Genomic DNA, 24,313 nt, shown 5'->3' on the forward strand with positions numbered 1-24,313 from the left:
TATCACACTTTATTATGACTTATGCTATATGTACATAACGCTATTTGTCTAAACTTCACTTAAACAGAGGTTCAATAGCCCTCAAAAATTCTTCATGAAATTTTTGATTGCTAAAACGGTCGGTTGAAGCCCTTGCCTTCGCTCTAATCTCATTAATCTCGGCATCGTCCAATTGCAAAATGAATTTAATTATGTGAGCAAACTCGTCAGGAGTTTGAGCTAAAAACCCTAGTCTGGATCCTTCTGAAGTTTCTATAATATCCAATAAAGGTCCGCCTGATCTATGCGCCACCATTATGAGACCTGCTGCCATCTGTTCGACTACGCCAATACCAAAGTGTTCGTCGAGCATAGTGTGGATACCTATCCAGGAATTTTTTAATTCCTCTAGTAAATCACCATAATTAATGTTAACCTTAAATTCTACGTTGTTTTCTAGGCTTAAATGCTTACTAAAGTCTTTTAAATCTTTCACTCTCCTACTGTCTTCTGCATTTCTACAACTACCACATAAAACTAAAGTTATGTTGTTGAATACCTCTTCTGGCACTATTTCACGCAGCTCATATAATGCTTGCAGTTGTAAAGGATGGTCCTTCTCAGGTCTAAATTGAGCCAGAGACATTATTCTAATATTTTTTGGTCGAGTTTTATCTCTTTGGAGTTTTTTGAGATGATCAGTCTCGCAAGGCGGATATACAAGGTGAAGGGGTCTGTTCCAAAGTGAGTTAAGATGTTCCATGGTGAATGTTGAGTTTACTAAATTTATATCAGATGATTGGCCTGCTAAAGAATACGCCTAAAATGGAATAATAAAGATATTAAAAAAAAGTTTTTAGCAAATATTAAACAACTATGATTTTATAAAAATAAATTAACATTATCATATACAAGGTGTCTCATGGTAGATTTTAGTTCTCACTTTACGTCGATCTTGTTCGAAGTTCCAGGGAAACGGTACCTATTTCAGCAGTGTAGTCGACACATGCAGATTTTAATTACCATGTAACAATGGACAAAGACTCAACGTGCCTAGATAGTTGAGTTAGCAAAAACTATTCGAATGTCTCCCAATATTGAGAGAGTTCGATATGCTGTGAATCGTAATCCTTGGCGTTTACTTTGCAAACATGCACAAGCGCTTAATTTGTTTCGTGCCAGTGTCTAGCGTATTTTAAAGAAGAATTTAAGTTTTCACCTCTATAAAATTCAGTTAAGCTAATAATTGATCACTTACTGAGGATAATTTTTTCTAAGATGACTGGTTTTTGGGATAAAGGTGGCTTATATGGGATTACTTTTAGTGACCATGCTCACTATCACCTTAATGTATATTACTCCAGTCACTCGGGGCTATTCACCTTCCAATTTTGTCGGACTGAACCGATTCACATGAAATTTAGTGAATTGATGAGAAAGTGCTCAAATAACAAAAGTTATATAACGCTGATCTGTGCTTGCGTCCCAGGGGTGGTAATTACGGTAATCGATAGAGCATTAGGTTTTTTAAGTCAATACTGTTTGAGCTATTTTGGTTGAAAACATCGAATTTTCATTGAAAAAAATCACGTTTTTAAACGGTTGTTTATGAATAACTCCAAAAATATGCCTTTGATCGAAAACATATGAAAAAGAAAAATGAAGCTCATAAAACAAGAATAAGAAATATTTTTGACGAATATATGGATCAATATTACAACGTTAAATTGTAAGGGTTGATTTTTCATAATAATAATATTATAAACGTTTTTTATAGTCCATGAAAAGACCTTTAAAATGAGCACCACAAAAAGTCATTTGCATGTAAACTGAATAAGTTACTACTCATAAAAGATGGACTCTTCAAATATTTTAAGGAAAAAAGGGCATTATTATTTTCCTAAATTAATCGTTTTTCTTCTACATTACACTTTATTTTAGTGTTCTTCATTAGATCCAGGACTTTGACAGGTTTAAAATGCATTATTTTTTAAAAAAAGTTATATTAAATTTGACAAGTTTACATCCAAATTTTCATCTAAATCCATGCAGTCAGACAGAATTGGGAAGTAAGGTTCTATTTTCTGCCCGAGTTACTGGACTATATATCAACAAGCACAATGCTAACTATTGGTGTTCTGAAAATCCAAACGGACTACACCAGAAACAGTTACATTTAAGAAAGGTGACAATTTGGTGTGGCATTTTTGTATGACAGGGATCATCTTACTTTCTTGAAGATGCTAGGGGGCACATGCTAACTTTCAACAGTGCACAATACACTGCCATGTTATGAAATTGGCTAGGTATAGAATTGGTTAATTTTCCAGGATATAATCCAGGCAACACATGGTTCCAGCAATACGGTACTATGCCACACACAGCAAACGCTTCAATAAACACCCTGACAGATATGTTTCCAGGCACACTATTTTCACAAAAAGCGATATTCGTTTTCCTTAATATCTCCAGATCTTATCCCTTTAGGTTTTTTTCTGTGGGGGAATTTAAAGAACATCACCTATGTTAACTCACCAGCCACCACCAAAGAGCTGAAGCCAAATTTTTGCAACACTATTAACAACATTCCAGTGGATACATGTGAGTGTGTCTTTCTCAATTTGTAATCCATATTTGCAAGAGTGTTACATGCGAGGTGATCAACATCTAAGAAACATGTATTCAAGAAATAAAATCAGCATATTCTGTTTCTCTAATTTAATTCTAACGGGTTCCTAACCATGTTTTATTGATTTAAAAATTAAAATCTACTATAAGACACCCTGTATATTAAATTAAAATAAACAGAGGGACAGTATATACTAATAAAAATAACTTCCATAATTTACAGTTTATTATACTCTAAGTATTTAATACATATATATTTAAAAATATCTTTTTGTATAAAACTGGAAATCATTGCAATACTGTTAAAAGTAATTAATGTTTATAATTTTTGAGAGGTTTCATCCGTCGATATTACTTTTGGCAATCATTTAACAATCCAAAGTGATTAACTATCATCTTGTTTTATAGTACTAACTTGACTTTTAAATTAAAATTCCAGATAGAAGGTATGTTTTTGCTCTACTAAGTTAGTAGAGCAAAAACATACTTTCTATAAGTTTTAAACCTTTTTCTTCAAGAGTTCATCTTTACTGTTACAATATCTGCTCTAATTATATTTTAATATTTCTTATTAACACATCATCAGCATACATTAAACATCAAAGAATGTTGACTTTCTCAGATAATTGTTAGATCATGTTAGAGACATCTAGTGAAATGTGTTAGATCATGTCAGATAACTGTTAGCTTATGTCAGAGACATTTTACTAAACCAGAATTAACCTTAGGTTTTTGACATTTTCACATAAGAAATGACAGGGTGCATCCACTAATGTGCTAGAAACAGAATAGCTCTTTTGCTTTCAAAAAGAAAAATAATCCTCTATAATAACCCAAAAAAAAACGGAAGTAGAAAATGCAATCAAACAAAGCAAAAATGGGAAAACCCCAGGCCATGACCAAATATCATTTGGCTGGCTTAAACTTCTAAATGACGAGAATATATCAGAGCTAACAAACATTTATAACTACATTTACGAAACTCAAAGAATTTCATTAGAAAATAGTCACCCTAATACATCATCATGTAAAGAATTTATACTAATTAGTCTCATGAGTCACTCTACCAAACTGCTTCTCAAGATAGTTCTCAATAGAAATAAAGAGAAATATGAAAAAACAATTTAGTTTACATGTTAACATTACTCTAATGATCATGATCATGGGAAATGCAGAAACCAATTTATGCCTGCCTCACAAGTTTTCGATGTGTCTTTGATTTAGTTCAACACAATAGGCTATTTGAATATCTAGAGATAATGAGAATAGATAATGGAGATTTAAGGCTTGTACCAAATTTATATTGGAAACAGAAAACCTTTATTCCAGTAGACTATAATGAGATCAGCAAAATTTTCATTCAATGAGGAGTCAGACCAGGTTGTGTTGTCCCCAACTGTGTTTAATATATATTCAGAAATAATATTTAAGAAGCTTTGAAGGACAATGTGGAATTCAAATTGGGGGAGAAACTAGACTAAAAGTGGTTGGTAAACAAGACTTTGATCCTATGAAAATAATATTCAACAATGAGCTTATTGCAAAAGTTAACCATTTTAAATACTTAAAAATCTGGATAAATATCACACTAAATCCTGAAGAAGAAATTACAATTTTCTCAGCAATTCCCAGCTGAAATAACAACTAAGAATTAAGTACCTAAAATATTATGTGTATTCTGCATTACTATACGCATGTGAAACTTGGAGCATGGAAGTTTTTATGATGAACAAGTTAGAAGCCTTCGAGATAATATGGTCTTACTGTAGAATGATAAAAATATCGTGGATTCAACCTATTTCAAACATAGAAGTATTAAATAGAATAGGTCAAGGCAAAGATGACTTAACAAAAATGATAAAAAGGAGAAACCTTGAATACTTGAAATATATAATAAGAGGTAGTGTCATTGAGTGCCATAGTCTGAGAACTAGTACGCACTTTGATGCGCACTGCCTCGCCTCGAATTTTCTTATTGGCTGGTTAACCTGAAAATACCATATAAATAGTTAAACACTTATAAATATCGGTGATTTTCAAGCCAGCCAGGTCAGTCCTTCTCGGGCTCCCCTAGAGCATAGCGCTCTAGGGGCTCTACTTACTGTTTTCTTAGACTCTATGGCTGAGTTTCGTTCTACTGTACCTATTGTTTTATTTCTACCCTAGTAGTGGTTATATACATAATACCTTGTCTTTTTAAAGACGGGGTAACATCAAACAGAGCGTTTTTCGTGGTTTTTAAGGGTTTTAAACCCTTATTTATCCCCGAAAAGATGACAGTAGCAGATACTAGAATGCAGCTAATACTCAACAGAAAGTTAGAGGGAAAGAAGGGAATTGGTAGGAAGAAAAATATTCGTGGCTCTGAAATCTTTGTCAGATTAGCTTATCAGTAGATCAAGTATTATATGCCGCACAAGATCAAGAAAATATCTCAAAATGTCATGTGGCTTCTTCTTCTTAAGGTATCTTTTCCCTTACTGAAGGTTGACGATAATTACAGCAAATTACTATCTATTTTGAGCTGTTCTTAATAATGAATGCGTGTTCATAATTGTCCTAATTGCTTCAGAAATGAGCATTTTCTCCTCCATTTGTACTATTATAGTAGTAATTCCATCTTTAAATGAACATTAGATACACTGTTTTTGTTCTACTAAGCTTTAAATATTTTTCTTAACAAAACTATACATTAGAAAAAATGTAAATACAAAATGTTGGTAGTCTACACTTACCCAAGCAAATATATGATAATATACCAGTTTTCCCATGGTAAGAATAGGACTTCTTGCTATTATACTCCTATTGTTATATAAGGACTGCCTGTTGGACACTCTTTTCAACATGTCATTTGTAATAATTGGATAATGTATGTAGCAACCTGTCTTGCAACCACCAATGTATTTGAAGATTGGAATGACAAATGTAAAGCCTGTGGTTTCAATAAAAATATCTAAAAGAAATAATAAACATATAAGTAGAGCATTGGTACTTCAAAAAATGAAAATAAATGTGCTTATTTTTTTATTATCATTTGTTAGATGCTTTTGTTTGTTAGGTAGAAAAAGAACCATGAAACAAGAAATGGATTCAAAAAATCTAAAAACAACATTACAATTAAATTTTTATATTACCTGGATTTAACCTATTCAAGGCTTCAAAGCCTAAGAATACAGACCCCAAAGCCTGTCCCAAAAGAGTGAAATAGGGGTACATATTTGCCTCAAGCCATTTTCTCCTATGGAGATAAATAAATTTTATATTTTTTTCTAGATTCACATTTAATCTGGTTCTAACTTTATCTAAGATTTCTTCTGGAGTTGCTTCTACATCACCTGTGTAAATATAAAACTCTGCTTTAGGATACCTAGAATACAGAATGACATAATTATAAATTACATTTAATAAGTGGGAGTATCAGTTATATTTGCAAAAAGCCACATATAGTGTATTAACCGTAAATTCACATTAATTGGTTCTATATTTCTATGGATTTAGAGGCAATGTGTTTAATGGCAATATATTGACCAAAACATGAAAATATATATATAATTTTAAAAAGTATTGCTAATATTTATGCTGGTAGATGGAAACAAGTTGTGACAGTTTTAGGAAATCTTTGGAGTAGTTTTTGCAACTGATATATGGACATGAAGCATTTAATTTTAAATTATATACCCTATAGAGCCACAATATATCATAACATCAACTGAGCTGAAACACTTAAGGACAAAACTGAGCTTAAGTAATAAGTAATAAACTAGAAGGCCAAAACTTAGATTAATAAGTACTTAATGTTTTCAACTTGAAAATTGAGTCCCAAAATTTAAATGATGTAAAAAATGTTTGAAGGTGGTGATATAGGTAAAGATGATAAATTCATGTTCATTATAGATTAATAGAAGTTTATGTGAAATTATTATAAAGTTAATAAAAAGATACTAAACCAATGCGTCTTAAGGTAAAGTAAGTATATAATTTCCAAATTACTTAATAATAAAATAAATATAAAATTTTTCATACTTTTTCTGAAGTGCTTGTAATGCTACCCATAAGACTTTTTCTCCTCCACCTCCCGCATTACAGTAGGGATGAAATATGCCTACCCTTAATTTACTGGAAAGATTCTTTAATTTATCTACACTGTATTTTCTTTTTAAATATAAGTAATACACTGGAACAACAATTCCGACAGAAAGTACCACAAATATTACGGCAGCAAGTATTAACTTAATAATAAAAAGCAGGAACTGTCTAAAAAAAATAAGAAAAATAATATGAAATGTTTAAATTGTTAATGATTACTTACATCATTTTAACTACCCCACGCATCTTGCATACGATAAGATTTACAAAATTACAAAAAAATTATAGGTATGTATGAGTCATATTTAACAAAATATTGTTAAAATAATTTTTGTATAAGTACATCAGTCTTAAAAATATTGACGTGCATATTTTCCATAGGTAAAATATCTAATAATTTGACACACTTGACACTGACAACTTGTGCACGTTGACTGACGTTGACCTTGATTGACAGAAGTCTAAATGTTTGACAATCAAGGTTGCAACTCTTCCCTGCCTTCAAAATAATCCAGATCAAAATCATCATCCACTGATCTTTTACTGGTGATAAACATTGAAAGTTATTTTAAAATTTTCTTCAGTGTGCTACCCTTAAAGAAAGTAATAATGTTAGGCACGCTTGGATTACAATTTAATAGCTCATTATAGTTTACAACTCTATAACAATTAATGTTTTAGATCAGATCTCATAGAAATAACTCTTCAGACTATGTACCAAACAGTTTGCCTTTTATGAGAAGGAAAGATTAATAAGGAGGCCCAATACTTGGTTTGCATTTACGCAAAATTCCACGCTCTTAGAAGAACTAATTATTATCATCGACTAACACAGAAATAAAAACTTATCTACTGTTGGCGGTGAAAACGTTATTATTATAACAATATATTTTCTGCTTATGGTATTGAGTGACATTGCAGTATCGTAAATATTCTATCATTTGTTCATCGAATATTAATCTTAAATTTAGTTTAATGTAGGATTGTTTCAGTTTTCAGTAATAAGTCAAATATTTTACCTAGGTTGGTACTCTTTCTACATCGGCAGACATATTTTCCCAGAGTCATAGTAACAAAGAATATATTTTTTTATGGATGCATGTTACATAATGCGCCTATAATCTTTGGCCATAAGATAGAAGAATGAAAAAGATTTACTTTACAAATTGAAAGTAAAAAACTAAAATAATAAAATATATTGAAATATAATACAAATACTAATAAAATTAAAAAGAAACAAAAAAAAATCGGTTGCCTGTAAAGTCGGTTTTACGGGCGAAGATTTTACGTGACAACGTCTTTTTCTCGGTAGAATATTTATTGATATGAATATTATTAAATTGCACAATAGGAACAAGGAATTGAATGTAAATAAGAATTGCACAAATTTTAACTATAGAAATATATTTTGTTTACTAAAACATTGTACATGTAAACTTAAACTTAACTAATTTCTATTTGAGTGATTCAACGCGCCTAATTCTCTAGTGCTGCGCGCGCAGCGGACCGATCATGTTTGAGTGGGAGAGAGACGCAAGGCATTCGCCGGTCCGGCGGGCCTCTCTCTCGTTCGGTGACTCATCGTAACAGACGTGAGCGGGCGTTACACTTTTTCATGAGTGACTCCGAGCCACAACCTAATTTAAGACGTTGTCACGTCAAAAATAATGTAGACCTAGAAAAGCGTAATATACTTTTAGTCGAGTCGTCAGAGATTTTACCTCTAAAAATTATAGAAACCAGCTGAATTTTCTCTAAATGTAAATTTTGGGACCTCAAAAAATATGAAAGAAAGTTTACCACTCTTACCCCCGGATTCCCCCTAAAACCACCCCATAAGGGGGAAAACGGAAAAAACCGATTTATCAAGAATCTGTACGCAGTAGACAACAATGTTGTAAATAAAAAATGTAGCGTGATGTAGCTAAAATAATTCTAAACAGAAATGTTCATTTCTATATTTCAATAAAATTTGTATCAACTCGACGGTAAAAATTCGATATCTTTTGATCAGAGTATCCTATCGACAAAAATTTAAAATGTATTTTAAAGGCGAAGAGCACAGCTTTCTTATGCAATATTTGTATTTTTAAAAATTAGGTCAAATAAATAAACATGGCGCGATTTTTCCCATTTTTTACGATTCTCATGAGATCAATAAAATTACTGGGTGCTGGGTGAATTGAATAGCTCTGTAACTATTCGGTAGCTCTGTAGTGCCGGTCCAAAGGACGGATAAATAAGGAAGGTTAAAATCAGGAAGGGCATCCGGCAGTAAAAACCTTGCTAAAACCATTTAAATATAAAGGAATATGGAAAATAGTTGAGAAACTAGGGCGTTATCCGTGGGCGACGCGCAGTTGCAGCCTCCCGTGACCCCTGCGAAAAGTGAGCTAGGGCTATCCCTTAGAGGAAGGAAGGGACCAAAGAAACTAGTGCTGAGAGTTACAACTCTCAACGTCGTAAGCATTGCAGGTAAAGAAAGGGAGCTCGCCGATTTCATGCAGAAAAAAAGGATTCGTGTACTTTGTGTGCAGGAAACTCATTGGAAAGGTAATAAGTCAAGAGACTTTGGAGATGAATGCAAATTAATATATATAGTAGTTCGAATAGTCACGACAGAAATGGAGTACAAATTATTTTGAACGAATGGAAAGAATATCTTGTAAGGGTAACCAGAAGAAGTGATAGAATAATAAGTGTCCAACTAAAAACAGGCAATACCAACGTGAACATCATATGTGCATACGCCCCACAGACAGGGTGTGAAGAACAGGAAAAGGAAGAATTTTGGAGGGCCCTTCATTGCGAGATGCTCGAAATTCCTATAGATGAAAAGTGTTTTATTTAAGGTGATTTGAATGGACATATTGGTAGAGAAAGAGCGGGAATAGAAAGAGTTCATCGAGGTGTGGGGATGGGAATAAGAACTGATGAAGAAAATAGTGTGATTGACTTTGCAATGACATGGGATTTGGCTGTCATTAATACGTTCTTTATGAAGACTGAAGACCAGTATGTTACTTATGGTAGCGGGGAAAAGGAAAGTCAGATAGATTTTGTGCTATGTAGAAGTCAGCTAAAAGAGGTTACCAACTGTAAAGTGATAAAGGGTGAGTGTGTAGCTAGTCAACATCGACCGGTGATAGTGGATACGGAGATGAAGGTGAGGCGAAAAGGAAAGCAAGTAGGAAACGAGAAAGTAAAGTCGTGGAAGTTAAAGGATAAGGATTTGGCAATAGTCTATGAGTAGAGAGCTGGAAGAGCTTGAGAATAAAGATGAGGTAAATGACTGGTGTAAAACCAACAGTAAAGTTTAGATGCGAGTGGGAGAGGAAGTGCTAGGAAAACCATGGTAAAGAGCCTGTTAGAGAAAGAGACTTGGTGGTAGAACAATGAAGTGCAACAGAAGGTTGAAGAGAAGAAATAGGCTAGAACGAGGTATGAAGATCTTTATGAAGAATTGGAAACACCCGAATGGATGAAAAGATTGTACAGCATTGATAAAGCAAGGGATTAAGTCATCAAAGAACTTGACCCACGTGCAACAGATTAAGAGTGCGGATGAAAGAGTGTTAAGAACCGATGTTAAGATAAAGCAAAGATGGTATGAGTACTTAAAAAAGTTGCTAAATGAAGAACACTAGAGGAGAAACAGAAAAAACGGGATCCCAAATGAGAATATAATACCGGGGATAGCGAAATATGACTGAAATATTTAACGCCTTGACCAACTGGTCAAGGCGTTAAATAAGATAAAAATGGTAAGGCAGTAGGACCTGATGGTATACCTGTGAAGGTTTGAAAGGCTGTAAGAGAGGAAGGGATTGATATTTTGTGGCAAATGATGAGTAGGATAAATAAGGAAGAAAGGATGCCCAATGCATGGAGAGAGCGTGTGATGGCATCATTGTTTAAATATAAAGGGGACATTCAGGACAGTAAGAACTATAGAGGGACAGAGAAAGTAAGCGAGGGGGCTCCTTGGTCAATGCTCTTTACCGATAATATCGTGTTAGGAGAGGAGAGCAAAGAAATGTTGGAGAGTAAACTAGGATGAGTAGGAGAATTTAAATACCTTGGCTCCAACATAACGAAAAATTGGACACAAGATAAAAAAATAGCTCACAGGATACAGGCTGGTTGGTTTAACTAGAAGCGAATGAGCGGGATACTTTGTGATAAAAAAATCGGGGAAGGGCTGAAAGGAAAGTTATACAAGATTGTGGTAAGACCTGCATAGGTGTGCAGCAGTGAAGTGTGGCCTGTAAAGAATATTCAGAAAAATTCAGACTTGATTAGGGAAAGAGCCAGGTGACTACAGTCTTAAAAAAGATTCAAGAACAAAGACTGCAATGGTTTGGTCATATCAGACGTAGAGATGAAAACTATGTGGGACGAAAGATAGAGCTGTTAGAAGTTGATGGAAGGGGAGGTAGAGGAAAACCGAGAAGAAGATGAAAGGACTGTGTGGCAGAAGACTTAAAAGAGAAATGTTTAAGTGAAGAAGACCCGATGAGTAGAAATGTGTGGCGACGAAGAGTAAGAAACAGAAACCCCTGAAAAGGAAAAAGCCGAGGAAGAAGAAGAAGAGAAATTAAGCTGAAGCAATACAGAAAACGAAGTAAGACACCAAGCTACGAAAGGTTTATGCCATTACATTCCATACAATACATTCCATTATAACGAACACTGCAGAAACAAGACCTGAAACAAATAGAACGAAACAAATCATGGGAACAACAGAGATGAAAATATCAAAAAGAATAACCGACAAAACTTTATATGATAGGGTAAGAAGTAAAGACAGAAGGCTTAGATTAAACATATTTACAGAATGACATTCTTCATAAAAATAATACTAAGGGAGAAGATTCGGATAAATATAAAAGATTTGGCCGCTCAAAAAGTGGTCAAAATTACACTTTACTTGATATTCTAAAGAGGACCTCACCCAAGAAAAAGATTCAAAATGTGTTTGATCTTAGAATAAGTATATGCCCTCATTTCTTCTATAGTGTACGAAAAATGTTTATTCATGAGTCAAAAGTATCTGCCATCTTAAAATAGTAAATACACTGTTCTAGATAAATTTAATCATCGCGTTTATTCCATATACAGTACCATGATGTCATATAACTTATCAAGGCGTAAATATTTGAACTTCAAATAAATATGTCATTTGTTAAGTAATTATGTTAGCTCTAATTCAGTAGCTATCTTCAAATAATTAGTTTACGTCAATTAGATTTGACATTTTAAAAATTAAATGAGGTAAAAATTCTACCATGTCAACTTTAGCCCAATCTTTTGAAGCACGAGTTCTTTCGTATCTGAAAGCTCAAGAACACCTTAACTGGGGAGAAGCATTCGAAGAGATCGAGGAGGAGGAATCACCCGAACAGCATGTTCAAGCTATCTTGCAAGAAATTTTGTTAAAATTAAATAAGAAAATTGTATGTCAAGATCGATATGATAACTTGAAAGAAAATCACAACCAGTTTCCTTTGTTCAATTTGGAAGATATAATACCAGACTTTTGTATTGGTAAGTGATATATTTTTTATACTTTTTTATACAAATTTTTTATACAAATTTTTGAAGCGGTTTTTCACGTTAGACACTAAAAAAATCAGAACCAGAATGATTTTGTTATTATAGGTATCGCTTAACTACAATAATTTGCTTATTCATAAAACCCTGATGGAACGTTTTGTTCTGAATTCCATAAATTTCCTATCTCATTCATAACTATATTTTCGAGTTTAAATAATCAATTTATTGATTATTCTGATTATTCTTTATTACCTTCATTTGAAAGATATGTAAAGGGTTAACTGCTTTGATGCAATGTTCACGCATTCAATATTCTTCTATCAACTTTCCACATTTTCGCACACTTTTCCCAAATTTCAGGAGTAGTAGTATTCAATGCCTCTTACCATGTTTCCCAAATTGCTACATCACTGTAACCGTGATGATGAATATAGATATCGTAATAAATTTTGCATTCGTATTCCCAAATATGTTCAATGGGATTGAATTCGCAATGGTATGTCCAAACCTATGTATATTCTTGTCTACTATAAATATTTTTGGTTTTTCGGTACTCGTTAACCATTCTTTTATTTTATGTATTGTCCAGGAATTTGTTGGTTGCTTATTTAAAATTTCCGAATTGTATTTGGCATTAACCAAAACTATACAAGATGGTTGATGTAAACTTGGAAGCATTTTTTCGTTCAACCATTTCACAAACATCTCCGTATTCACGGTATCGTGATATTCAGCCAATTTTGATTTTGACGAAAACACAAGATCTGCTCCATCAATAAAACCATGTTTTCCACCCGCATGCAGTATAATACATCTCTTTTCCTCAGTATCGGTGTGTTTTATGGATTTTATACTCTTGTCTTGCCAAATCCGTTTAATTCCATCTTTATTAGCAAAAATCCACGTGTCGTGTAAATAAATAACAAACGAAGCCTTTTTATAAAATTATTTTCTTAAAAACTCGATTCTTTTATGAATAACACTAGCTTTTTCACACAAGGCTTTTGTCTTGTCTCCCATTTTGAACCTAAACCCAATCTGTTTGAAAACTCTCCCTGGGATCATATTTTCGAATTCATTCGAGCATATTCCGCATACGAAATTAGAAGATATTCACTCGAATTCCAGTTTTTTTTTTGTATTTTCAAATACTGCGTGTACGAATTTTTTCATATACGGCGACTCGAATGGATCTGAACCATTGTAATTTCGATGCTATGTAGTATACGATCAAAGTAATTGTTGTCATTTCAGTTGTCACTGAGCCAGTATATATCATAGTTTTTTTTTATGTACTATGGTATATATCAGATAAGATTTCAGCTGATAGTTTTTAATTGTTGTTGTATACAATATTTTTACATTGAACTTTGTTTTCAATGGCTGATTTTTACCCTGGAAATTTCGAATGTATTTCTATCTTTTAATTATTTTAACACCAGCTCTACCGAAATATGTTCTTTCTTTTGACGCATACCTATTATATACAGTGGTCGGCAAAAGTCAGACAACAAATTTGCATCAAGAGAAAAATGTAGCGCCAAAATGAATTTATTTAAAGAAATTACAAAGGTATTCGAAAAAGGGTTACTGTAAGTGTTTATACCCAAATCGGGTATTTAAAGTTCTCCCGATAGTCGCACTGCAGATTGGTTAAGCTGCTCAACAAACCCAAGCGCTACTGTTTACAATTTTCGTTAGTTGTTACAGATACCGGTCGTACACAACGCGCGCGTTGGCAACAGAGCCCGTTTTTAAGAATTTCTGGTACAGTCTGTCCCAAACCTTTCCCTCTATTTATATTTTTGGGATAAGTACGAATTTCTACCACTTCGAGAACTTTTACGGAATAGAAGTGGGGATTTTTAAAAAGAATATGAAATGTTTTAAGTATTATGGAACGTTCTTTATCTTGGCCGAGTTCTGCTACCACGAAATGACGTCGCGGCTATTAAGTCCTTTATCTCTTAATATTTTAATTTGCTTGTAATGATGTGCTGTATCAAATGCCTTTTTATAATTAATAAAAATGGCGCAGACACCTTTGCATTGATCTCCACATTTCTGTACCAAAACATTCATTGTAAATGAGCTTCTCTAGTTGCTTTTCATACTAATTCAAAAATACAATAGAATCAGTTTAATCAGCATTAAGTCTGTTAATCAGTAAAATAATTTTCCAGATAATACTGGATATCAAATATATGTAGACGGTCCCATTCAACACATTTTGTATTGTAATATCATCATCATGGTGATACAGCTCTTAAAGAGTCTCGACCTTCTCAAGCTTTCTGACCTATTCTGCTTTGTCCCTAGCTTGAATTTTCAAGTTGCCAAAACGGATCTTATCAGCATCCTTTGTTACCCCGTGTATCCACCTCAACTTTGTACTGCCCCGTCTTCTTATTCCCACCAGCTGATGTTTGATTCCGGGGCCCGGGCTATATGTCCTGCCCACTGCACGCAGACGGTTTCGCTTGATTACAGACGTAATATATTTTCCATCAAACTTATGCTTGTAGATATTCTGCAGTTCAAAGTTATATTTACGCCTCCATATTCTGTTTTCACAGACCGCTCTGAATATTTTGCGTAGTACCTTTCTTTCAAAAATCGATAGAGGATTCGCCTGTTTTGGTTAGGGCTGAGAACGGGGACTAAACAGTCTTATACGAACTTTTTGAGACAGACGTTTTTAGCTAAGTACTTTGATATAGAATGATAACACTTATTTGAAATTATGATCCGCCTTTTTATTTCGTCTGATGTGTTTAGTATGATTGGGATTAATCGATGCTCCTAGATATATTAACACTTTGACCGCTTCGAAGTTTGGGTTATTAATAATTAGATCTGTATCAATATTTCAGTCAGCATGAATTTGGTTTTATTTTGATTTGTCCCCCTGGTTCTTGTTATAATGTCCACGTCGTCAGCATATGCTAGAAATTAAACTGATCTATTAAATATTGTTCCCCTGCTATCTAAATTAGCATCTCGTACGAATTTTCCTAAGACTATGTTAAAAAGCTGACACACCAGAGCGTCTCCCTGTCTTTAACCCCCTACGTATTTCAAATAGGGTTGACGAGTCGCTCTGAATTTTTACTGCTGATAGCATCTTGGCCATTGTCATATTTATCACGCTTATGAGTTTTTAGGAATTCCTAACTCATTCATAGTGTTGTGAAGACATGATCTTACGACAAGATCTAGGCCTGAAACCTGCCTGATATTCTTCTATTAACGCTTCGGTATAAGGCTTCAATCTCTCGTGCAAAATGTTTGATAATATCTTGTATACTTACTTTATTCAGTAGTTATTTCGCGATAATTATTGTATTCTAATTGGTTTCCTTTATTGTGTAGCGGGCCTATAAAACTAACGCTCATTCCTCAGGCATTTGTTCCTCAGACCAAATTTTACAAACTATTTTTTGCATTACATTGGCGGTCTGCTATCCACAGTGTTTAAATAACTCTGCCGGGATACCATCATTTTTTTATACATATTTTTAGTTCTTCTATTGAGAAGGGTTCCACAAATTCCTTATTTCGGTACTCCAGTTCTATGTTCTTAGTGGGTTCCCCTTCCAGTAACTCTCAAAAGTGTTTTAACCATCATAACAAGATATCATCTTTGTTGGTAAGCAATTTTTTCCATTAGGGAGGATTTCCATGCAGCCGGAATTATTAATTATATTGTTTAAATAAAAGGTTTTAACAGGGATTACACTCTTCTGGCCCTGGGGTCGATAAGGACATTTTTGTTGACAACACAAGGTAGACCTCGGATACTGTAGGTATAAACATTTAGGAAAAACATGAATAGTAAAATAAAGATAATCTTATAATTGAATTTTCGCTATTTTAACGAAGAATAACAAGCAATAATAAATCTCTTTTCTAACTAAACCCAGCAGATACATATTGTATGGGCTTTTGATTTTTAATTTTAGAAATATCCTGAAGAGTTCAATAAATTGCGCTCTATATTGTATGCACCAAAAGAAGATTTAGATCTAGATCTCCAGTTATGTTACAAACCTCACAAAGATCGCTCTGGAGTATTTTGATCTTATGCAAATGTGCTGAATAATGTGCGTAACCAAACTTCATTCTACTGATAGTAGTTCTACTTCTACGGTTGTAATACTATTTGCTGTACCAAGGATTTCTTCTTAATTTGGTTTCTAGTTTTGTATATCGAATTGGATTTGTAAAACAGCACTCTTGCCATAAGTATGTCCACTTCTTCAACATTTTTTGTTTTGATAAATTTATTTGTTTTTCTATTGATAATTCACAATTTATTTCTTCCCCGATTTGTATACTTTCTTTGACAATGTTATCTACGACTTCATTGTTTGTTATGCCTGCATATGATTTGACCCAGTAAAATTTAATATTTTTATTACGATTAAGTAATTTTTTAAGTATATTTCGCATGTTAATTATAATTTGATTGGATGTATTGGAATTGGATTCTAAGTTTTTTAAACTGAAAGTGAATCTGTAAAAATAATTAATTTTAGTAATCTTCTTGTACATGTTTTAAAATAGTTTTGTATTGCTATAGCTTCAACTGTAAAAATAAATATATGTAACTTGAATTTTTTATATCTGATTGGGTATTACAAAGGCGCAATCTGTGCCGTCAGTATTTTTTGACCATCGGTATAAATTATGTAGAAGTTCTGATGCTGTGCCAAAATTTGGCGTATAACTGTATCATTATATGATGCTAATTGAGAGTAATCAGGAATATTTACAACACATAGAGCAAAGTAGCTGAATTAATCAATTTGTATTTCTGTTGTTTGTTATGAAGCCACATTTCTTGGTCCTTCACAAATAGGAGGAGAGTTTTTTATTCTCCATAAAGGGTTAGTTAAATCACATTCATTTATCTTGAATATATTGCTAATGATAGGTGACTCTTTCCTTTGTAATTGAATCATCATTTTTTCAGCTAAAAATGATCTAAGTCCTAAGGGAGGTTCGTTGGCTTCTACTCTAAGGGGTTGGTAAGCAAGTTGTCATCCTTATCATTACAGATGTTGATTCTCGCCTTGAAATCTTTTCTAATAATGTTTATTTTTTGATAGAACTTTCTTGTTTCTCCTTAACTCATGACTTTCGAGCCGTCCTAATATGTCGTTTTCTGATTTTATCTTCTTTTTTTCGGTGTATAGGTTTCTCAACTCTCCTGAAGTTTTTGTACCTATCTATTTTTGTCCTAGTTCTTCCTTGTTGCGTGGTCCTAGATGCCACGTTCTTCTCATCTGTTATTTTTTTGCACTCTTGGTCGAACCAGTCGTTTCCCTCTTGGCTTCGGGATATTCCCAATGTACTTTCGCCTGCTAATTTCAAAGCCTCCTTGCAATTGATCCACATTTCCATGCTTGACTCGTCGACTGTCCAGGTTCGCTCTAGGGTTTCTTTTATAAGTGACACAATATTTGTGCCTCTGTAACTTCTAACGTCCATTAGGTTTGTATGTAGTAACATGGTTCTTCAAATATTTGACATCTCTGTATATAATTTCATTTTAATGATGGTTTTTTAGAAGCTTTTACTAACGCAGTTATGAAAAAACAAATACAAAGTATTATATTAATATATATTCAATTCAGTACCAAAAAATAAAACAAAACGGTTATAATTTACATATCACTTGGCTTAAAAACTAACGGCTACATACAATCGAGATACAATTCAAATAACGTAAAAGTGAAATAAAAATCATATACACACTAAAACAGTAACAATTATTGTGATTCATATACAAGACAATAAAGTAAAAATTACAAAGTGGTTTACAGTCTAACAAGATGATCACTTACTGTCATTTGAACAGTGTTAGAACTAACAATATACTAACGGTGACAATTCATAACAAAATATATGACAGAACAAATATTTAATTTAATCTTTATTTTATTTAAAAACTTGGTGATGTCACAAACATACATTATTAGTTATTCACTTATTAATTTATCTGTATAATATGAAAAAAATTTCAACTAATATCTTATTTAGAGTACACATATTTATTATCGTGTACGTTAATGCAGTTTACCCGCATCATCTACCGTCGTTTAGTACCATCCACATAAAACGATTCCACTAAAAGTTTAATAAAATTTCGCCCTCCATTTATAATATATAAAATATATCTATATTATTCTGTAACTAGTTTTTTGAAACCATCATAACTTGACATCTTACTGATACAGACTTTATTTGAGTGTAATTAGGATCATTTCCGGCATAAAGATGGCGATATTATTCTGTAAATAGTTTTTTGAAACCATCATAACTTGATATCTTACTGTTACAGACTTTATTTGAGTGTAATTAGGATCATTTGACGGGCAGAGATGAAGCAAGAAGACACTCTGTACACCTTACTATTTATAGATGATCAAGTGGTTATAGCCAACGATGAGTAAGATATCTCTTTTATGACGAGGAAACTACTGGAGGAATATTCAAAGTGGGGTTTGAAAATAAAATTACAAAAAACCGAAAACTGACAAATCAGAACACGTCAGGAATATGTATATCTAGGAAGCGTTATATCATGTGAACGAACGAACAAACGTGAGATATACAGAGTATAATATCGAAAGAGAAAGCGGCAATCCAAAGACTAAACTCAATAGTTTGGTCAACAAAAATTAGATGGGAAATAAAATTACCAATATACCGCTCCATTTTAGAACATATAACAACGTACGGTTCAGATTGATGGGAACTTAGCAAGACAAATAAGGAAAAAAATGAGATAGTGGAAATGTAATTCCTCAGAATAGCAGGGAGAAGATCAAAGCTGGAATATAGAAGAAATGAAGACCTTATGAGAGTGACAGATAAGATCACCGATGGAATAATAATCTGACAGCTTCTATGGTATGGACAAATGGATCTAATGAATCACACTGGATGGTTAAACAGAGCGTTAAAAATATCATCCTGTAAATAGAAGAAAACGTGGACGATCAAATATCACATGGAAAACGGGAATCGAAGATGCAACGAGGGAAATAAACCTGGAAGAAAGCGGTTGACAGGATAGGAGATGATGGATGTTCAGAAGTGTATCCTTTTCATGGAAGTCAATGAAGAAATAGTATTGTATTTCAAATAGATCGGACTTATTGATTATAAAGAAAAGATTCCTGTAGCTGAAGGTATGGATGCAAAAATGGAGATTATGGGGATTCATTTACGATACGAAAAGTAAACTTATAAAAATCCCTTGGCAATGTAAACATTGTACCGAAAATCTACCGTTATATCTGTATTTGTTTCCAAATATGCCATGAAAACTTGCACTAAACTTATTTTATTTATATTTTATAGAACCCTGTGAAAGAAATGGTTATATTTTTTCTTGATACAAATTCAATTTTGCCTAAAGCCCAGGCTGAATTAAGAATGGAAAGAGAATGTGCAGACAGTATTTTACTTTTAACGCAATATTCCAAATGCATTTATGATGAAAAGGCAGAAAACTATGTGACATTTGTAGACTATGAAGGTATTATATAAGCAGATAGGACATTGCCACAATAATCATCAAATGTAATAATAATTTAAGTGAAAGACATAAAATTACTGTAGAAGTATACAAGGCTACTTGTTACATCCATACTAATTTCTTAATTGATCCGGATTTAGAAAATGATTCTATCTTGAAGGTTTCTCCCGTATGTCAATAATAATAGTATTGTCGAATTAATTATGCTATTATACGCTAATTATGTAATTATAATTGTAAATCTTCCCATTGATCTAGACATAAAGTTGGCTACTTTAATTTTTAACCGTAATTACAAATATGGAAAATACTAAAAAATGAATTAATTTTTAATAACGGGGCTTTGGATTATACAAAAAACTACAATTTTTACTATGGTAGTTACATATTTTAAATGGTGGCTAATTTTACGTAACGCAACCGCCAATTAGGAGGAGGTGAGCGGTAGATTTGAACTATTCGCAGATGACCTCATTGTATATTGTCAATGAAAATCTACAACTGCAACCTTATCTATATTACAAAATGCTGTCGAGTCCCTTACTAATATGGTCAGAGAGAACTGTCATCAGGTTCTTTCCAATACATATAAAATAATTTAATTCACCAGAAGGTACAACTGCTCATAACCAAAATAACACTAAACAGAGTAAATTAGAGTTAATTGATCATTACAAGTTTTTAGGCCTAAATGTCTATATCAAACTCACCTGGTGTCGTCATATCGATGAAATAAAAGGCAACTGTTTAAGCCAAATGAATTTGTTAAAAACATTGTCTCGCCATCAATCCTTGTGCCAAGATACAAACTTATTAAATCATCAACAAACAAATAATATCATTTTTCGACAAGCTTTCAAGGATATTGTGAATTCATCCTATTATGATAAGCTGCTTTAAACCGATGCATCCCAAAATACAGATGGTGTTGGCTGTTCTGTAACTACGATTGATACAGTAATAGGACCATGCAGATATCTAACGTTTGTAGCGTGTTTTCCGGGAAACTCTTCAGTATTTCAAAAGCTCTCGAATTCCGTTTCGACAATCATCCTTATCCGCAATTTACTCGATAGAAAATATTTTCACTCAGCTACACTTAGTGCAAAAAATACTAGAATCAATCCATCACCACACTTACCAGGGGACTACAATAACAATAAAATGGATGCCTTCTCATTATCGGCATCTAAGGATATAAGATGGCTGATAGCGCTGTAGAAAAAGCATCTACATTCAACTTACCCATGTAAAACATACAACTTGAAGAAGATATAAAATCAAAATTCAAAAGAAATGTCCAATACAAGTGGCAAGAACTCTGGATATCAAAAAACACAAAACTCAGAGAAATACAATCAAGAGAAGATAACAATACGAAGGTTGAGGATAGGACACACACGTTTGACACATGGTCATCTTATGTCCTCTACAGATCAACAGTTATGCTTCCATAGACGATATTCCTATTATTGTCAAGCACATCCTTACAAATGCCAACACTACCAGGCAACTCGTATTGCCAAAACATGCGAGCCGATTTAAAAGCCTAATATATTTTTGAAAGACTGCATAATTGTTTAACAATATAATGTAACCGCTATAACGTAAATATACATAATTACTATTGTAAACCTCTGCTTCCGTGTCCATCACCACAGACATCGAGACACGTTAATTCAAAATAAAAAAATAAAACCTTTGGAATGATATATTCAGGAATACTTCAGCGTGTCTAAAAACATTGGGACAATATTGCAAATATACATGTAGTTATTAAAGACGGTTATTTTCAATTGCTTGTCAACGTATCTTTTCTATAGTCCTTCACTGTCCTTTGACGTTGAGAGAAACTACATTGTTCAATTTATACTACACGCCTAATAGCCCGATTCAGATCCTTGTTTAAAAAATTGTATTAAGAGATTCTATGTTCAGTTTACAATTTACAACACCATGAAACTCTGCTACAATTAGTTTTTCGCTGCCTAATCCAACTGCAAAGATCGATGTAAGAGATATGGGTTCTAACATGAATGACTCAGTTGTAATATTAAAATATACTCTATTTAGTAATTATGAGAATATATTCCAAATAGTGTAGTTTTAAATCTGTGGAAAATTAGAGAAATTTGAGAAAATGAGTGTCTTTTGTGAAATGGGTGATATTTATTTTTTCTTTTCCATTTTTCTGTACTTTGACTTTGGAATTTTATTCTTGTGTGGAATTTATAACTTAATATGTTTTATATAGATGGTACTTACAACAAACGTCTTTTATGATGAGGTGTGCGAAATGAGGTATTTTCACCTCGAGTTAATATATTTTTCCGACCGACAATAGCATCTTACAAGATTGTTTCGTCGACATTCATTCCTTGGAGTATCTGCAAGATGTTACTTTGTGTTAAGTGTTAGTCAGTGGTATCTGCTATTTAGGGCTAAACTGGACTAAAATAATACTTCAAGTAACTGACGTTTGCAGTATATGTAGGCATTGTCATATATACATTGAAAATATTGTTTATCTATTATCATATACCATAAAGCAAAGTCAAAGAATAAATAAATTGTTATATTCAATGTTACTCTCAGTTTTATTTTATTATGTACGTCTTAAGATTTAAGTTGAAATTTTTGGAATCTAATGTATTTTTAAAGCAGGTAAATTAATAACTGTTGTATTACCAGAATAATATTGGATATAGTATTAAGGATATTCTTTCTTTTCATACTTCAATTTAAGAGTTAAATTCAATCCATTTGGGGCAACGCTGCTTATTTTGTAATCGTGGCATCACCGCAGATTTAATGTAAATATATGTGTCAAAAATTTGTTTTAGATTAAACAAAAAAATAAATTTATTATTGGTGAAAAACTATATTTACATATACAGCTGCTTTTGAGCAAATTGAAATATATTTATTTTGTAAAGCACACTCGCACACAAGTTTGATATTTAATATTTCTGCCAAATGGAAGGCTACAACAAAACTTTCCCTCATCTTATTTTTATTCAAGTAAGCCTTATGTTTACTACTATCGCAGGTATAAGTAAAATACAAGCGAAAATGTCAAAACCTTGAATTTGTTTTATAGAAGACGAGACTCTAGATATATACAAATCAGCCGATTAAAACAAACTGTTTAGTCCGTTATTTATATGTCTCTGTTCCCCAGCCAATTTGTCCACACTCCTGTAACTATCGAATATCTAGTGACCAAATCAAGTTAGAGATTATTTATTTTGTGTAACCAACAACGTTTTAAAACTTGAATTTATATATTAAATATATCATGAACCGATTCGTTTGATTTGGTAAGACCAAACTCCGCTACTATTCCGTCCATGGTAGACACATATTTTTGTTTATTTTTTTAGGTACTAAAAGGCGATGTGGTTAATTTCTCGGCTTCGCTCAGAGTTTGCACACTACTCGCATGATTTTTCCCCTTACATAAAACATTAGTTAGCAGACGCCATGTACACTTACAAGTCATGCCAGGCAGGAGTTGACTATAGGCAGTGGATTAGTTGTAGGCAGTAGATCAGTTGGGATGCGCGTGACGTTGAAACTGGAAAACATTGAGTAACGTGTAAAAGAAGATTTACCACCGAGCAAAACTAATTTGTGTGTACTAAATATGTATGGCTACCCTTAAACACATCTAGCACCAGGAATTGAACATAAAAAAGCTTTGAGTAACATTTGCATGTGATTTTCCGACAAGTACAACACAAAAGTTTTAAGAAAAATAAAACTTTTGCATCTACACATTACAATGGATGAAACATGAATTCACTACTACACATGTGAAATCAAACCAGTCTAAGCATTCTTTTTTCCGATCGACTATATCGAAAAAGGCACAACCGTAAGTGGAGAATACTATTCCAAACTTCCAAAAGAAATTAAACGTAACCATTCGAGAAAGTTGACCCGGAAAAAACATTCGTTTTCGTGAGGACAGTTCACCATACTACAAAAGTGTTTTGTATATGGGAAAATTATGGAATCTACACTCTACTTTACAGATTTGGTCAGCGTTTTCCGTCCAATCAAAAAATCACTGCAACTGTAGATGAGTACTTTGGCACATTTCCAGGGCATCATTACACAGTGGAATAATGGCATTGGTACGTCCCTGGATGATATATATTACTATGAGAGATTATATTAACAAATAAAACGCCTAAAAAATAAATTATCGTTTTCACTGTCAGGTCGAGAACCAATTAAACCACAACTGTATTTTATTTATGCATTGTTTCAGTTTGTGCAATTAATATTTTCCTTGTTTATTTTTGTTTATGTCTACTGCTCTTTAGCTCTTTTAGTCCCACTGTAGCAAGTTGAATTTCTTTATTACGTGCCTGTATTTTTTGTTAACTATGTCTTGGGATTATTAATTGTTATCGCTTCGAATACGTATAAGCGTTTAAATGACCCTTGTTCTTAAAATACCTTTTTCGTAATAAATTATGTTTGGGGCTATAGTATTCCATAAACGAA

At 33.0% G+C, this 24,313-nt stretch overlaps 2 protein-coding genes across 3 annotated transcripts in view; one reads left to right on the forward strand and one right to left on the reverse strand.

The window, feature by feature from the left end:
- Positions 1 to 7,138, reverse strand: Alg11 (ALG11 alpha-1,2-mannosyltransferase). The gene is made up of 5 exons (XM_072526520.1): positions 6,917 to 7,138; positions 6,631 to 6,861; positions 5,742 to 5,974; positions 5,343 to 5,560; positions 1 to 799 (listed from the first exon to the last, which is right to left on the reverse strand). The coding sequence occupies exons 1-5, from the start codon at positions 6,937 to 6,939 to the stop codon at positions 56 to 58; spliced, it is 1,449 nt and encodes a 482-aa protein (XP_072382621.1). The 5' UTR covers positions 6,940 to 7,138; the 3' UTR covers positions 1 to 55.
- Positions 7,139 to 11,918: 4,780 nt separating this feature from the next.
- Positions 11,919 to 24,313, forward strand: part of LOC140437173 (ciliogenesis-associated TTC17-interacting protein) — a 31,590-nt gene continuing 19,195 nt past the window's right edge. The window contains exon 1 of one of the 2 annotated variants that reach the window (XM_072526523.1): positions 11,919 to 12,240. In XM_072526523.1, the coding sequence (XP_072382624.1) occupies positions 11,982 to 12,240 (259 nt within the window). In that variant the 5' untranslated portion in view covers positions 11,919 to 11,981. The remainder of the gene's footprint in view (positions 12,241 to 24,313) is intronic. The other variant, XM_072526522.1, reaches the window with a different exon arrangement.

Source organism: Diabrotica undecimpunctata, chromosome 3 (genome assembly GCF_040954645.1).
Source record: "Diabrotica undecimpunctata isolate CICGRU chromosome 3, icDiaUnde3, whole genome shotgun sequence".
Classification (NCBI taxonomy): domain Eukaryota; kingdom Metazoa; phylum Arthropoda; class Insecta; order Coleoptera; family Chrysomelidae; genus Diabrotica; species Diabrotica undecimpunctata.

What these genes read in the sequence shown, in the direction of transcription:
- Alg11 (XM_072526520.1), bottom strand. Translation starts at nt 6,939, where the DNA reads ATGCGTGGGGTAGTTAAAATGAT. An exon ending in CTTGAATAGGTTAAATCCAG is followed by an intron (nt 5,561 to 5,741) that starts GTAATATAAAAA and finishes TATTTCTTTTAG; the next exon opens with ATATTTTTATTGAAACCACA. An exon ending in ATTATCATATATTTGCTTGG is followed by an intron (nt 800 to 5,342) that starts GTAAGTGTAGAC and finishes ATTCCATTTTAG; the next exon opens with GCGTATTCTTTAGCAGGCCA.